The 15796-nt window shown below is 37.7% G+C and overlaps 2 protein-coding genes across 2 annotated transcripts; one reads left to right on the top strand and one right to left on the bottom strand.

Annotated features, from left to right (window-relative positions):
- The first annotated feature begins 4648 nt into the window (after positions 1 to 4648).
- On the top strand, positions 4649 to 9713 carry LOC143582641 (protein CHLOROPLAST IMPORT APPARATUS 2-like). Its single transcript, XM_077065161.1, has 6 exons — positions 4649 to 5526; positions 8360 to 8500; positions 8575 to 8617; positions 9443 to 9482; positions 9575 to 9621; positions 9676 to 9713. Exons 1-6 carry the CDS (start codon positions 4657 to 4659, stop codon positions 9711 to 9713), a joined length of 1179 nt encoding a protein of 392 aa, XP_076921276.1. The 5' UTR covers positions 4649 to 4656.
- Positions 9714 to 13632: 3919 nt separating this feature from the next.
- On the bottom strand, positions 13633 to 14640 carry LOC143582640 (uncharacterized). Its single transcript, XM_077065159.1, has one exon. It carries the CDS (start codon positions 14638 to 14640, stop codon positions 13633 to 13635), a length of 1008 nt encoding a protein of 335 aa, XP_076921274.1.
- Positions 14641 to 15796: the final 1156 nt, after the last annotated feature.

Genomic DNA, 15796 nt, shown 5'->3' with positions numbered 1-15796 from the left:
TGGGAATGAAGTCTGGTCCGAGAACATCGCTAAGCACGACGAGGATATTGAGTACATAAGCAATGTTTTTGGACCAGCCAACATACCAACCAAGAAAATCGTTGTAAAACACAAAATGATAAAGGAAGACGAGAAGAACAACCGGATAACCGGACATGAAAGAAAAAAATGATGAACAATAAGACAGATCGACGCATATTTATACTACAAGAATTAAATGCGGTAGTTAAACAGCTGGATGCAACGCGTTAGAATAGCCAATTAGAAGATTGCACGCAGAGCAACTGCAAAGAAATTCAATGTGCCGCCATGCAGAAGCATTTGTAAAAGCACCTGGAGTGAATACGAGCCAGAACCATGCGTGCAGTGACGTCACTAAAGCTAGGTGTCAGGAAAATAATCAAAGACTACCTCTATAAATACCCTCTAACCATAAAAATAAAGCAACAAAGATCAAAGATAAGTCCAATATTCCACCCACAGAACCAACCGCGAAAGAAACAATGGACTGGGGGGATTTGTAGAGGTAAGGTACTAAGTAACCCACATAACATGAGGACAAATTCCTCTGTGAGTGCGGAAGATCTTCCACAGCAGGACATATATCCCCCATAGAGGAAGTATGATTAAAACACGGATGACCACCCGCATGAAGAATACCTTCCGCGTAAAGAGGTACACATCTTTCGCAGAAGAAGCACTTTACAACTAATAATTCAAGAAGTTCAGCGGAAGACTTTCGTGATAAAGCACAAGCTAGCACGTGACAAGGAAGGGAAAGACCAATCACATGTTGGGATTCCCGTACTATCCACGAATGCATGATGGACCAATGAAAAAGAGCCAACGTTGTACCTGCCCACAAAAAGGATTTCCATACGCCAGCTGTTGACCAATCAAGAATTGTTATCATGCACAGCCATAAGAATAGAAGGTTCCACTAAGTGGGGCAGCTGGCCCAATCATTCTCCCTCCCTTCGGCTATAAATACCACATAAATATTAACGGTAAAAGGATGCACTCTCTCTCACTCTCACGAAGAATTACTCATCACTTACCATACTAATTCTCGCACCGGAGGGTGGTTACGAGAAGACCCCCTATTCCCCTTCTCGTAACGAGCTCACGGTATTCGATTTTGCAGGTCAGGACCACCCGAACTCATAATAGTTGTTGGCATCGATTCACCAGAGAACATTAGGCTAAGCCCACCAGGAGTTAAACTCGTGTTAATCCATCATCGGTCGAGATATTAGGTTAAGCCTACCAAAGATTAACTTAGTGTTTCTTCATGTATAATCCCTAATATGTTATTATTTAATTAAATCTTACTCTAAAGTTTGTCAAGATTCGGGATATTACACGTATGATGTATAGTTGTATCGCACACTTTTCTAAATAGTGGGTTCACGCCTAATTTGTTACTATTTAATTAAATCTTATTTAATTCCTAAGTTTGTCAATGTCCGGGATATTACACCTATGATGTGTAGTCGTATACCACATCACGTGTGCAACACCTGTGATTGAGCTTATTCCATATCACCCCTACAACAATATGAATCGAGGTTATGTTAAATCTCAATGTACACCTAGGGTATCTTTGGCATAATTAGCTGGTGGTTGTTAGCTGGTAGTTGTTAACTGTAGCTTTTTAGATATATTTAGGTGTTTGGCTGAGTAGTTGGAGCTTTTTAGATATATATTTAGGTATTTGGCAGGGTAGCTGAAGCTTTTAATAAAACTAATTGGGTGCCAGCGCGGTGCGGCGGGGTGTGCGCGCAACCTGACATCAACCGCATAATTAGTGTCGGTATGTGTTTCACTTGATATTAATGTGCGCATAACCCGAATGCAGACGTGTACTTCGTGCAAAGGCAGTAAGCGTGTAATCGGTGACGAAAATCAAGAAACAAAGCTAAAATATACAGTAATTTCAAATTGATAATTTTTTAAACCAACCTCTTTTGATCTGAAACCCTTTCCGACCCGACACCGTTTTAATCTGAAACATGTTTTGACATGGCCCATTTCGACTCAAAACCGTACCGACATGAACCGAAGTAAATTGACCATTTTTTATCGACTCGTTCCGACCTTAATTTGGTCTTACACATGACTCGAGCTCGTCTGACTCAACTTGCTGCCAATCATAACCGGTAAAGAAGTATATCAATATCATACTGAAATAAAAGAGAATAAAATGCTCTTTTTTATGATGTAATGTGTTTAAAAAAATATTAACGTGTGAAAAAATTATAGACTTTTAAAGAGTCATGGGGTAGTTAGTTTTGTAAAAGCTTCTAGCTTTTTCTCAAACGCTAATAGTAGTATCGTTTAGAAAAAAAACTTTTTCTCCTAATATAAAAACTTCAAACTCATTGAATCAAATAAGGTTTTTTGTTGGGTATGGGTTTTTTCTTAAAAGCTTAAAGCCCCTAAAAGCTCCTAAAAGCTCCTTACCAAACATACCCCTAGTCCCGCTCAACGTGTAAGTTTATAGCAATCTCATTACAAATTAGCATGACTCGTCAAATGACTATAATTTCCAATTATTTTGCTCATTATAGACAGATTAAAAAAGTGTGGGTGTTTTTTTAGCTTAATTTCCTTTATCGAATTTGTGCCCTAACCCTTCCTCTACTCAAGAGCCATCCATATGAAAAAGAATGATTTTGGATTTTCCGTCAAATTTCATTATTTTCTATTTTAGACCCACACTCGACAAGTCGACATGGGTGTTCAAAATAAAACCAAACCAAAAAATGTTGGATTGTACTAATATTCGGTTAAATAAACTGTTTCCTTGAAGTTTGATTTTGTTAGCCGTACGATACCTCTTTTAGTTTTTTCATTCAGTTCAAATTTATGGTTTTGTTAACGGATGGTTTGGTGGAAAATAATAGAATATTTTTTATGTTAACAATTTATTTGGTTGTTTAATGACTTAATCCACCTAATTTATTAAACAAATCAGCCACGTAACTTTCTTGTTTTAGTCCAAAAATGGCTAGGTTGTACCTGCCATTTTTTAATAGTATTTTTCATTGTGCCGTATGTTGATATGTTTTAATGACATTATTCTATTGCATCAAAATAAAGACAGAATTTTACATTCTTAGAAATTTGTAAATAAAAAACTATATGAATGTAATTTTATCATTTCTCATCCCTCTTTTCTATAACTTTTCAAAAATATGAGCAAATTATTTTGAATGTTTGTTTTATGTGTAAAATCTACACGTGTAGGTGATAAATTATACATATGTAGTTGATCAATACAAAACTAAAACATAAACAAAGAAATTACTTTTTTAGTTCTTTTATATATACGTAAGGGTGGACGAAATGGGGTTCTTGAAGATTCATTTGCGATGTGAGTAGGTATCAAAATGCCCGGAATGGTGGCGGTGTTGTTAATTTTTCATTATTCTTCTTGATCCCCAACCTGCCGACACCCATTTCTTCTTTGTTCTTTCATGGATTTGACATCACCAACTCGCTCGGGATGCCTTTTGCCTCTATACCGAGTTATCGACCACCATGTGGTAGCGTTCTCCCAACCTGCCGACACCCATTTCTTCTTTGTTCTTTCATGGATTTGACATCACCAACTCGCTCGGGATGCCTTTTGCCTCTATACCGAGTTATCGACCACCATGTGGTAGCGTTCTCCCAACCTGCCGACACCCATTTCTTCTTTGTTCTTTCATGGATTTGACATCACCAACTCGCTCGGGATGCCTTTTGCCTCTATACCGAGTTATCGACCACCATGTGGTAGCGTTCTCACCAGTACCGGCCCTGTCTAAAACTCAATCCGTCCACCGTAACCTATGCATATGTATTTAAGATATAAAAGTTACGAACTAATAATAAAATATTTAAATTTGGACTTATAAATCCAGACCAATCCGTTGTAAACAAAAAAAGAAAAAAACTACAAAATTAAAACAAATGATTGTACGTCTTTTGATTCCCATATGATCGACATTTTTTTTTTTGGAACAGCAAACTTATTTTCATATAAAATCTCATAAACCTTGTATTTATAAGGATTTAAACCCATCATCTCATTTTTTAAAAAGTAGACATCATACCTATAGACAATACGACCAACAAAGATAATGATTTTAACATATGCAATACAAAAATACATTCTCCATAATAAAAAAAAAAAACATTAGTAGACAATTCCTACAAGCAAGGGTAGAAAGTAGAAACAATTACAATTTACAACAAGAGAGTGGTCCTTGTTCTTCTGCAAGTAGAAAATGTCTGGGGCCTTTCTCTCTGTCTATTCCTCTGTTTCCTTCCTCACTACCAAACACACACACAGATCGGCAGTTGCAGATATTTGTATGTATGTATGTATACAGTCATTCTCGTGATTTCGCACATAAAAACACACTAACCGTTATTATTGGATGGAAGCCAAGCCATGATTAGCCTTCTGACCATCCAATCTCCTAGATATGTGTGTCTCTTTACTTTCTATATTTACCTACAAACATTCTGTCTTTCATATCTTCAATCTTCTTTCTAACCCTAAATTGCTTTCTTTTGATTTTTTGTTATAATACCAAATTTTAGTGTTTAGGGTTTAGTAGTTTATCAATCATTTTCATCAAATTATTTGTCACTTGAAGTTTCAAAATGTCATCTTGTTTAAGTTCAAGAGCTTGTGGGTTTGACCTCGAGCATCTGGTCAAATGGCAAATCAGTAATAATTCCAGTAGAACAACAACAACTTCAACTTCAACTTCAACTTCAACTTCAAATTCATCATCTCCGTCTTCCACCTTATCAGAATCAAGCAACTCCCTGATAACAATATTGAATCAAAAACCGAGAACACCGCGAAAAAGACCGAACCAGACATACAATGAAGCTGCTGCTATGCTTTCCATGGCCTCCCCCAACATTTTCAAACTCAATAATATCCCCAAATTCACCAAAACACACCTTCCCGGTTTTTTCGACCACCCGCCGGAGTTAATTATGCACAACTCCGGCGTTCTCCTCCGCCGACAATTTACAAACAAACCCTGTTCGTTAACCGATTTAAGTATACAAAATTCGTGTCAAGTTCACGAATTTCTTGATGATTTCGATACCGGGTCGATTCTCAATGAGGAAATTGAAGAGGGGATTGATAGTATTATGGGGGATTGTAATTCAGTTACAGGGAATCATGAATTGATTGATAATAATTGTTATGGGTATCCGATGGGGCTCGGGTTCGGGGTGAGGAATGGAGTGAGGGCGTTGAGGAATGCCGGTGACAGGAATCGGTGTAATTTTACGATGGTGGATGTGGTGAACACGTCACCGGCTGCTATCGGAAAATGTGTCGGTAAGAAGAAGAAGAAAAGGGTGGAGGACCTGATGAGGCCGAAATCAGAGGTCCGAAGAGGATTGGTGTTAAAATTGAATTACGACGCGGTTTTGAATGACTGGGCGGATAAAGAGTCGCCCGTGCCTGAAGACATTTCGCACTCCTCATCTTCGGGAGGCAATATCCATGTAAGTCGTAAACCACTATCATAGCACATAATATTTAAATCGTAAGTATCACATTACTGTCACGTAATATTAGTGTCACGTATTATTAAGAAATAGTTATTAATTACCTACTAAACATGAGTTAGTTTGACACGGCTTTTAACACATTTTAACCAACAATTGTTGTTTAAATTAACCTTTACAATATTATAAAGTAAAAATGTCTTCTTGTGAAATATTAAATGTATGAAAACTCTAAAGTCTAAAAAAGACTAACCTGAACCTTGCACATGGAATAGTTTACAAATAAATTATATGCACAGATGATTGTTTTGACATAAATTATGCATAATAGATATTTGTATTTTGGAATAAACGTTATTCTTGTCCTTTTCTTGACAAACTGTCGGTGCATATTTTATTTTGGTTTATAATTATAATATCATGTAAAATAAAATCTTTGAAAAAACGAGAAAATGTTTGATTTGATTGAATTAGTGTCATCATTATTCTTTTTATTTATCAATAAAAGTTTAGGGTTGAAATGAGACTTAAATACCTTTATAAAATTATATATAGGGTTGAAATTCAAACTTTTTTAATGATTGCTATAATTCCTTAAAATTTGTCTTTTTGTCTTGACATGGATTTTCATAAACAAAAGTTTAAGCACTTAGGCTAAGGGTAGTGGGGCTTGATCCAAATCCAAGTGATCCAATATATTTACGACACGTAGGCGGTGACGTGGCACAGGTTCAAGCCCCAGAGGGTGTGGTGGTCCAGGTGATCCGGGGCTTGATTGAATTTTTTTTAAATAATTTAAAACATTACATTAATAATAATATAAAACATTACATTAATAATAATTTAAAATATCACTAGTCTAATACAAGATTATCGGGTCTTCTATCCCACAAATGCTTAACCAACTCATGCCGAAGGTTGTCGTGTATCTCACGGCTCTTGATGATATTTAAGTTGTCGAGTCGTTGTTCATTGGTGATCGTCGATTCTTGTCTTAGAATATCACCTTGGTAGTTTTGACAAATAGCGTGACCCTCGTCTTCTAATATCATGTTATGTAGGATTACACACGTGTAGACGACTTCCGTTATCTTCTCCCTTGTCCAAAATTTTATTGGATTCGCCAATATTGCCCATTTTTCTTTTAAGACTCCAAACGCCCTTTCAATATCTTTTCTGGCCGATTCTTGTCTCTTCGTGAAGTACTTTCGTTTGTCAGAAAGTGGAAACGCATAAGCTTGAACTAGTGTCCCCCATTCGCTGTAAATACCATCAACGAGGTAGTACTCGTACTTGAAGTGTTCTCCATTTACAAAAAAAGCCTGAGGGGGTTCAACCCAGTCGATAAGGTCATCGAATATCGGTGATTGATCGATAACATTGAGGTCATTATTTGACCCGGCAACCCCAAAGAACGCATGCCAAAACCAAAGATCCTGTGACGCCACCGCCTCAAGTACAATAGTAGGGCCAGGGTGATCAAAGTGCTCCGGCAAGTCATTTGCTAGACGCATGAATAATCGTCTAGTCATTCGAAAACGAGTTTTAAAACTTTCCTCACCATATGCAGGATCGGGGCTAAAATAACGTCTTCGTGATCGAAAGACTGCTAATGAAACTTTAATACGTCACTATTTTAGCCCCGATCCCGCATATGGTGAGGAAAGTTTTAAAACTCGTTTCCGAATGACTAGACGATTATTCATGCGTCTAGCAAATGACTTGCCAGAGCACTTTGATCACCCCGCCCCTACTATTGTACTTGAGGTGGTAGCGTCACATGATCTTTGGTTTTGGCATGTGTTCTTTGGGGGTTGCCGGGTCAAATAATGACCTCAATGTTATCGATCAATCACTGATATTCGATGACCTTATCGACGGGGTTGAACCCCCTCAGGCTTTTTTTGTAAATGGAGAACACTTCAAGTACGGGTACTACCTCATTGATGGTATTTACAGCGAATGAGGGACACTAGTTCAAGCTTATGCGTCTCCACTTTCTGACAAACGAAAGTACTTCACGAAGAGACAAGAATCGGCCAGAAAAGATATTGAAAGAGCGTTTGGAGTCTTAAAGAAAAAATGGGCAATATTGGCGAATCCAATAAAATTTTGGACAAGGGAGAAGATAATGGAAGTCGTCTACACATGTGTAATCCTACATAACATGATACTAGAAGACGAGGGTCACGCTATTTGTCAAAACTACCAAGGTGATATTCCAAGACAAGAATCGACGATCACCAATGAACAACGACTCGACAACTTAAATATAATCAAGAGCCGTGAGATACACGACAACCTTCGGCATGAGTTGGTTGAGCATTTGTGGGATAGAAGACCCGATAATCTTGTATTAGACTAGTAATATTTTAAATTATTATTAATGTAATGTTTTATATTATTATTAATGTAATGTTTTAAATTATTTAAAAAAAATTCAATCAAGCCCCGGATCACCTGGACCACTACACACTCTGGGGCTTGATCCTGTGCCACGTCACCGCCTACGTGTCGTAAATATATTGGATCACTTGGGCTTGGATCAAGCCCCACTACCCTTAGCCTAATCAATATATGAATGAAACAAAAGCTGAGGAACTTGACTATTTATATTTTATTATATATAATCTACGAGAAAACACACTAGTTTAATAATTCTAATATGTCAAAGTATAACTTTTTGATCACATATAGGACCGTAACTTGAAGCATGCATGTATTTATTATAAATTTGTGACGAAATTTATTGAAGAAACTATAATAAATATTGTAAAATAATAGTTAATTATATGAAAATTGCATTGATGGTGTTGGGACCTACTTGCAGGCCAAAGCTGCTAACATTGATTTATTCTCCGAGGAGGATGGGTGGAACGAATCTAGTGCAACGCGTCCTATAGACAAAAATCATCTCAAGAAGATCCGTCCACTCAAGAATGCATGCTCTGATAAACGGCCCAGATGCAAGGTTTCAACTTCTTCGACTTAATATTGATTGTGCTTAGTGTAACTTTTTGTGTAATATAACATGAAATTGTTTAGGCCGATTTTAAGCTAACATTTGTAAATACAATAAGTTTAATTGGTTGGTCTAGGTCAACTTGGCGACTTCATATGTTTACCGGATCCTTTTATAACTATTGTGTTATTATGTTAATATTAACTTATTTGTATACCTGAATACAATGGCGAATCTAAATAGGCTTGGCTACCTCTCAATTTTGTCGGCGAAGTACCAAAACTAGTGCAATCTCCTCCTCCTCGTCTTCTTCTTCTTCTTCACGATTTGATAACCATGAGCAAATATTATGATACACCTAGGTCCGAAAAAACCTTTTTGGAATACCCATGAATTTTTTTAAATCCGCCACTGATTGAATATTTGATTTAAAATCATAAAACATTAAAATATAAATGAGCCTTGGATTCTATAGTTAAAGCGATTTTTTTATAAAATTTTGTGTTTTAGCCTTTAGGTGGACATTACAATTTTTTAGTGGTAAATTAAATACTATGAAAAAAAAACATTAAGTGTAAAGGGTTGTGTCCATGTCAACTCGTGAATAAGCAAGCCGTGTTTGAGCCGTGTTTGAGTGCGTATGTTTGTTATGTTTTCAGATTTATGTAAATTTTGTGGTTTGAAACTTTGACCCGTCAATTCACAAATATGACAAATCTACCATGACTATTTAAAAGAAAAAAGTTTACTATGTTAATTGTATTTGAAATAATAAGATAATTAAGTTATCATGGTGACAAATGCTTATTATGATGCTATTTATACATCGACTAATATTATATATATTTAAATCTTCATCGTCCTCATATTTTGATGACAAACTATCGTTAAATTGTGATTGTGATTCTTTATTTGTCTACGTCTTAGTTTTGTCATTTTACGTTTTTGCAGGGACGGTTTATGAAAAAGACATTCTTCATGTTGCGATGAGGTAACATATTAACCGCCGCCATCTTGTGTTGCAATTGCAATAAATCCTTTTACTTTTGTTTACATCATTTAAGTTTATTTCTTTTTGCACAGCAATGGTGTAACCACAAAATGTACATATGCAAGAAGAGGAAATAAAGGTTATTTCATAATTCTTTGGTATAATACTTTTTTAACATGTAGTTATAATTCAGGAATGTTTAAGGTCCGACTCAATGGGTATAAGAAATAAGTGAAGGAAAAAAAACGAGTGTCTTACCTTTTTAGTGTCAATATGTAAAGTACTTAAGAACCCAAAATCAGCTAACATGATCATTTTTGCGTGTTATAATTGTTAGATGCCTACATGAAAAAATATTTAGGATCCATACATATTTGTTAAAGGCTCCCATGCAAGTCAAGTAGCATCTTCAAATATGTATAAAATTCTAGTCAGTTTGCTTTCGCTTTTTCAACGTACAATACCTCCATCAATTTCGGTTTATCTAATACGTTTTTTGTATTAGCTTGTGTTGTTTGTGATTATCCGTGCAAATTACAAATCGTTTCTTTGTTCAACTGCTAGGTAAATAGTTAATGATTATGCTAAGTGGCCATTTTTCAAGAACGAATTGATAGCGGAAACACAAACAAGTACACAATATTTAGGGTAAACCTTACGTATTATTGTACTCAAGAAACTAACACAAAACTTGAATACAATAATCCGTCTCACAATACCATAACCCTAACATGGCTATGTATTTATAGGGAGATCCTAACTTGGCCAACAAGTAAAGCCCAAATATAAAAGCCCAATTGTAACCCCATAAACTCATTACATCATTAATGAATTCCATAGGCCCAATAGGTCTAACCCGGTCACTTACACGTGACGGGCCTAATAAGATGGAAATTACCAACAATCACCCCCTAACTTCTGACTCGAAACTAGGAGATCTTCAACGCCGAGCAATCTTCTCATCTCGTCAAACTTGATTCTCGCAAGTGCTTTCGTAAGAATGTCAACTCGTTGTTCCTTGCCACTAATGTGCTGCACCGCTAACTCATTCCGCTCCACACACTCCCGTATATAGTGAAATCGGGACTTTACGTGCTTGCTTCGACTATGAAAAACGGGATTTTTAACCAAGGAAATTGCCAATGTGTTATCAATCATTAACACCACTTTTTGCAATTTCCTTCCGGTCAATTCTGCCAACAATTCACCTACCATTCAGTTTGTCCCGCAGCAGAACTCGACGCCATGTACTCTGCCTCGCATGATGAAAGTGCTATGGTGCATTGCTTTTGTGAGCACCAAGAAATTGGGGCTCCCCCATAATAAAACACATGACCAGTAATGCTTCTTCCACCATCTTCATCAATGTTATGGCTACTATCGCTATACCCGATCAACTCCTTTGATCCACCTCATTTATACCTGATCCCCCATCCAACAGTTCCTTAAATAAACTGAAGAATTTGTTTAATTACTGCCAAATGAGACTTCTTTGGAGTTTGCATATATCTATTAACTATGTCAACCTAAAACGCCAAATCAGGTCGAGTGTTTACCAAGTAACAAAGACACCCAACCAACTTTCGGTACTCCGTTGCATCTGCATCAACATCATCCTCGGCTTTAGACAATTTCACATTGGGATCCATAGGAACACTTTTAGGATAGCAATCCTCTATCCCGGCTTCTTTCAATAACCGTCGAGCATAAGCACTTTGATGGATTTGAATCTCATTCTCCAACTGTGAGACTTCGATTCCGATATAGTAAGTGAGCATTCCCAAATCAGACATTTCAAACTTCTTGGACATCGCAAGTTTGAACTGATTAATATGATCGTTGTTCGAGCCCGTAACGACCAAATCATCGACATACACGCCGACAATAATAATATCGGTTCCAATCAATCTCCGATACACCGCTTGTTCTTTCGAGCACTTCACAAATTTCAAACCCGTTAAAATACCATCAAGCTTGATATTCCATGCCCTCGGTGCTTGTCTCAAACTGTATAAAGCCTTGGTTAGCTTGTAGACCTTGTTCTCCTCCCCGGGTTTAACAAACCCATTTGGTTGAGAAACAAAGACCTCTTCTTGTAGCTCCTTATGTAAAAATGCTGACTTTACATCCAAATGATGTAATTGCCATCCTTCAGTAGCTGCAATGGAAATGAACATAAGTACGGTTTCAAGTCTCGCCATCGGAGCAAAGACCTTGTCAAAATCAACTCCGGGTTGTTGCACATAACCCTTTGCCATGAGTCTTGCTTTATATTTATTAATCGAACCATCCGCATTTCTTTTCACCTTGAAAACCCACTTCAATCTGATAGCTTTAGCCCCTCTCGGTAACTCGGCCAACTTCCATGTGTCATTTCTTTTAATGGATTCGAGTTCCGTTTGCATAGCCTTTATCCGCTCCGGTTTGATTTTGCTTCACCAAAATTCCTTGGTTCACCTTCTTCTAACAAAAGAAGTTCAATGTCCTCCACTTCCGAACATAGGACATAATCATTGAACTTAACCGGTGCGATCATAGCACGTGTAGATATTCTTCGTAGGTTAATTTATGGTTCGTCAAGTGCTGTTGTCGCTAAACCAGTTGCTGCTGGTGTCGCTAAAGAGGTTGCTGAGTTGTTGGAATTAGCAACCAGAATATCAGAATCTGTCGCTAAAGGTGCTGATGGGCTAGCGACAGAAGCTGTCGCTGATTCTGTAGCTGAATTTGGAGATAAAGCTGAATTTTCGTCGCTAATGCTGTTGCTTCCCATAGGATTGGTTACAACTTGCCCAACTCCGGTGTCAATAACCCCGTTCCAATCAACCCAAAATAAACCTGGTGCTAGCTCCATTTCTTCATTGGTTTGACCTGAATTAGACCAAACCCACGTCTTCTTCTCGTCAAAAACCACATCACGAGCTATCACAACCTTCTGGGTATTCGGATCGAACAACCAGTAAGCTTTGGACCCGATCTCGACTCTGATATGCACTAAACTCCTTGAACGGTCGTCAAGCTTCTTCAAGTGAGTGCCCACTATCTTTGCATACACCACACAACTAAATACTTTAAAATGAGAAATATTCGGTATCTTTTGTTTTAACATCTCGTATGGCGTTTTCTCCTTTAGGGCACGAGTAGGAATCCGATTCTTGATGTACGTTGCATGTCAGATTGCCTTACCACATAAGTAATTAAGAACACCCATTGCTTTTAACATACTCCGTGTCATCTCCAATAAGGTTCGGTTCCGTCTTTCAACCACCCCGTTTTGTTAAGGTGTGTATGGTGCCGTTAGATGTCTTCAAATGCCTTCCATGTCAGAAAAATGGTTGAACTCATATGAGGTAAACTCACCACCTCGATCGGTACGAAACGTCTTGATCTTTTTCCCAACATCACTTTCAACCAATTCCTTAAACTTCTTGAAAGCTTCAAACGCCTCATCTTTAGCCTTCAACAAATACGTCCAAACAAATCATGAGTAATCATCGATTAAAACAAACACGTACCTGTTACCCGCTATTGTTGGAGGGGTAATCGGTCCACACAAATCACCGTGCACAAGTTCTAGGGCTCGAGTTGCCCTAAACGCTGCCGAATTAGGAAAGGATTGCTTCGTTTGCTTCCCGACCAAACAAGATTCACATAACTCATTTTCATGGGTAACGCCACACATTCCTTCAACCATCTCCCTCCTAGCCATTAGCTTTATTGACTCAAAGTTCAAGTGGCCAAGCCTAGCATGCCACAACCAACTTGTTCCTTCAATTCGGCTAAGTAAACAAACCGATTTACCAATCTTTAATTGTATCTGGTATAGCCGATTAGGGGAACGAGTCACCTTCATCAATAACCTACCTTGCCCATTATGCATCGCAAGGTAATTATCTTTTATATGAATATCACACCTGTGTTCTGAGGCTTGACCAAGACTAATAATATTGCTTCGAATACTCGGTATAAAATAAACATCCGTAAGAAAACGATGTTCACCACTTTTAGCCTCGAATAAAATTGACCCCTTACCGTTTATATCAACATAAGAGTCATCGCCGAACTTAACCTTTCCCGTGACACGATTGTTAAGTTCAGAAAAGAAAGACTTGTTACCCGTCATGTGATTACTTGTGCCGTTGTCTAGGTACCATTAATCACCATCTTTGGACTCGTAGTTTTCAGGTATAACCTTCTTTTCATTCAAGAACACCGTTTCCTGAACACTCTTCATCATAAACAAAGCAGGATCCATTGTCTCGGATGCTTCGGCTAACTTTGCTTCACCTTGAACTTTCTGTTTTCGATTGGGACACTTATGGACAAAGTGTCCAAACTCATCACATCGATAACATTGAACCTTTGAGAGGTCCCGGGTTTTGCCCTTATGTTCACGGTTTTCCCGGTTTATGGCGTTTTCTTGATGACCGGGGTTTTGACCCGACCTGCGACCACCTCGTCCTCGCCCTCCTCCACGTCCACGACCTCCACGAGTTGACTCACGATCATTGTACCGACTACTTGAGGATTCAGACATTTGAAACATAAGCTTACCTTGGGTTTCAGAATGCATGTCTTCTTCCTGAATCCGCTCCTCGTATGCTTTTAAACGTCCCACCACGTCTTCAAACCCGACAATTTTGAGATCTAAAGTTTGTTCAAGAGAGGCAACAATTTGAAGAAACTTTCTTCGGTGTAGACTTGAAAGGAACTTCTTGACCATCTTAGTTTCCTCGATCATCTCTCCTAAACTCGCCGCCTTCGACACCGTACACGAGAGTTTTGCCACAAACTCATCAATGGTCTCCGTCTCTTTCATCCTCATACCATCAAACTCGTTCATGAGAGTTTGCAATCTCGCCTCCTTAACCTGATCAGCCCCCAGATTAATCATCTTAATCGCGTTCCAAATCTCCTTGGCCGAATCAAAATTACCCACTTGCATGATTGTTGCTTCCTGGATCAACTGATAAATCAACGCAATCGCGATGTTGTTTTTATCATCATTGGTTGCACCCGGATCAATGGTATCCCAAACCTTATGCACGTTTAAGAGTACCTTCATTCGTATTGCCCATACCGTGTAATTGGTAGATGTAAGCATGGGACTTTGGAAAGCATTCGGGTTCCCGCTCGTCTTCATTGTTTCTTTATCACCCATCGTTATTCCTTAAACTGTAACCCCCAAAAAAAAATTGACACAACCTTCTGTTGAACAAAGGAATAAGAATAATAAAAAACAAGTGTTATTATTTTTTCTTCCTTTTACTCCTTGTCGGAAAGAAACAGAAACTCAAATCTTCCTTTATTGACTTCTTTTACAAAGCAACCAATCAAATAATTGGAATTCAAATAATTCCCTTTTGAACGTGATGAAATTTCTTGTTCTTGCAAAACCGAACTCGGCAGCGACTTGGGATGATATAATCGATCACGACGTTGATCAATTAACACGAACCGCTTAACCGTCTCTGATACCAATTGAAGAATGAATTGATAACGGAAATACAAACGAGCACACAATATTTAGGGTAAACCTCACTTATTATTAAACTCAAGAAACTAGCACAAAACTTGAATGCAATAATCCTCTCACAATACCATAACCCTAACATGGCTATGTATTTATAGGGAGATCCTAACTTGGCCAACAAGTAAAGCCCAAATATAAAAATCCCAATTGTAACCCCATAAACTCATTACATCATTAATGAATTTCATAGGCCCAATAGATCTAACCTGGTCACCTACACGTGACGGGCCTAATAAGATAGAAATTACCAACAATTTTCAGTGGCTACGGAAGAAGTGTTTTTGAATGGTATATAATTTGAATCTGTCATTATTTGACCCGACCCATCTTTGTGCTCGCCCTAATTAATCATGGACCTGTCGACGTTTATCTTAATGTTTTAGGTCGCCCATGTATGAACCATGCATGTTTAGTCATTAAACTAAGTAAAAACGTATCATTTTCACTTTTGGTGCCATAAAGGCATAAACACACTAGTTCTTGTCGTTAGTCAAATATAAAATGACAAAAACATTTTTATCAGACTTAATTTCTAAATTGGCTTAGGTTAAAATACGATGAACATACAAAATCAAAAATTAAATAAATATAGTGTTACCTTTTGACATTATGCGTTGGAGAAAAATCATGGATTGGATAGTGCAAAGTCAAGTGTAGGAGGTAGTTTCTTTAGATAAAAATTAAGCGTGTGATGATGTGACGGAAATGCCCATAAAGAAGTATTAACAATTACGTATGACGGTATGAGCTATTAAATTTCAGATTTGTGATGTTTAGACTAGAC

The sequence above is a fragment of the Bidens hawaiensis genome, unplaced genomic scaffold (assembly GCF_021521415.1).
Source record: "Bidens hawaiensis isolate Kalapana, Puna unplaced genomic scaffold, B.hawaiensis_p1.1 tig00031826_1, whole genome shotgun sequence".
NCBI lineage: Eukaryota > Viridiplantae > Streptophyta > Magnoliopsida > Asterales > Asteraceae > Bidens > Bidens hawaiensis.
Note: the sequence above shows the minus strand (reverse complement) of the source record. Positions and strands in the feature narration are given on the sequence as shown.

Excerpts from the sequence above, each read along its gene's own strand:
- LOC143582640 (XM_077065159.1), bottom strand. The coding sequence starts at position 14,640 with ATGGGTGATAAAGAAACAATGAAGACGAGCGGGAACCCGAATGCTTTC.
- LOC143582641 (XM_077065161.1), top strand. The coding sequence starts at position 4,657 with ATGTCATCTTGTTTAAGTTCAAGAGCTTGTGGGTTTGACCTCGAGCAT. Across the intron at positions 8,501-8,574 it reads ATAAACGGCCCAGATGCAAG|GCCGATTTTAAGCTAACATT; the intron begins GTTTCAACTTCT and ends GAAATTGTTTAG. Across the intron at positions 9,483-9,574 it reads ATTCTTCATGTTGCGATGAG|CAATGGTGTAACCACAAAAT; the intron begins GTAACATATTAA and ends CTTTTTGCACAG.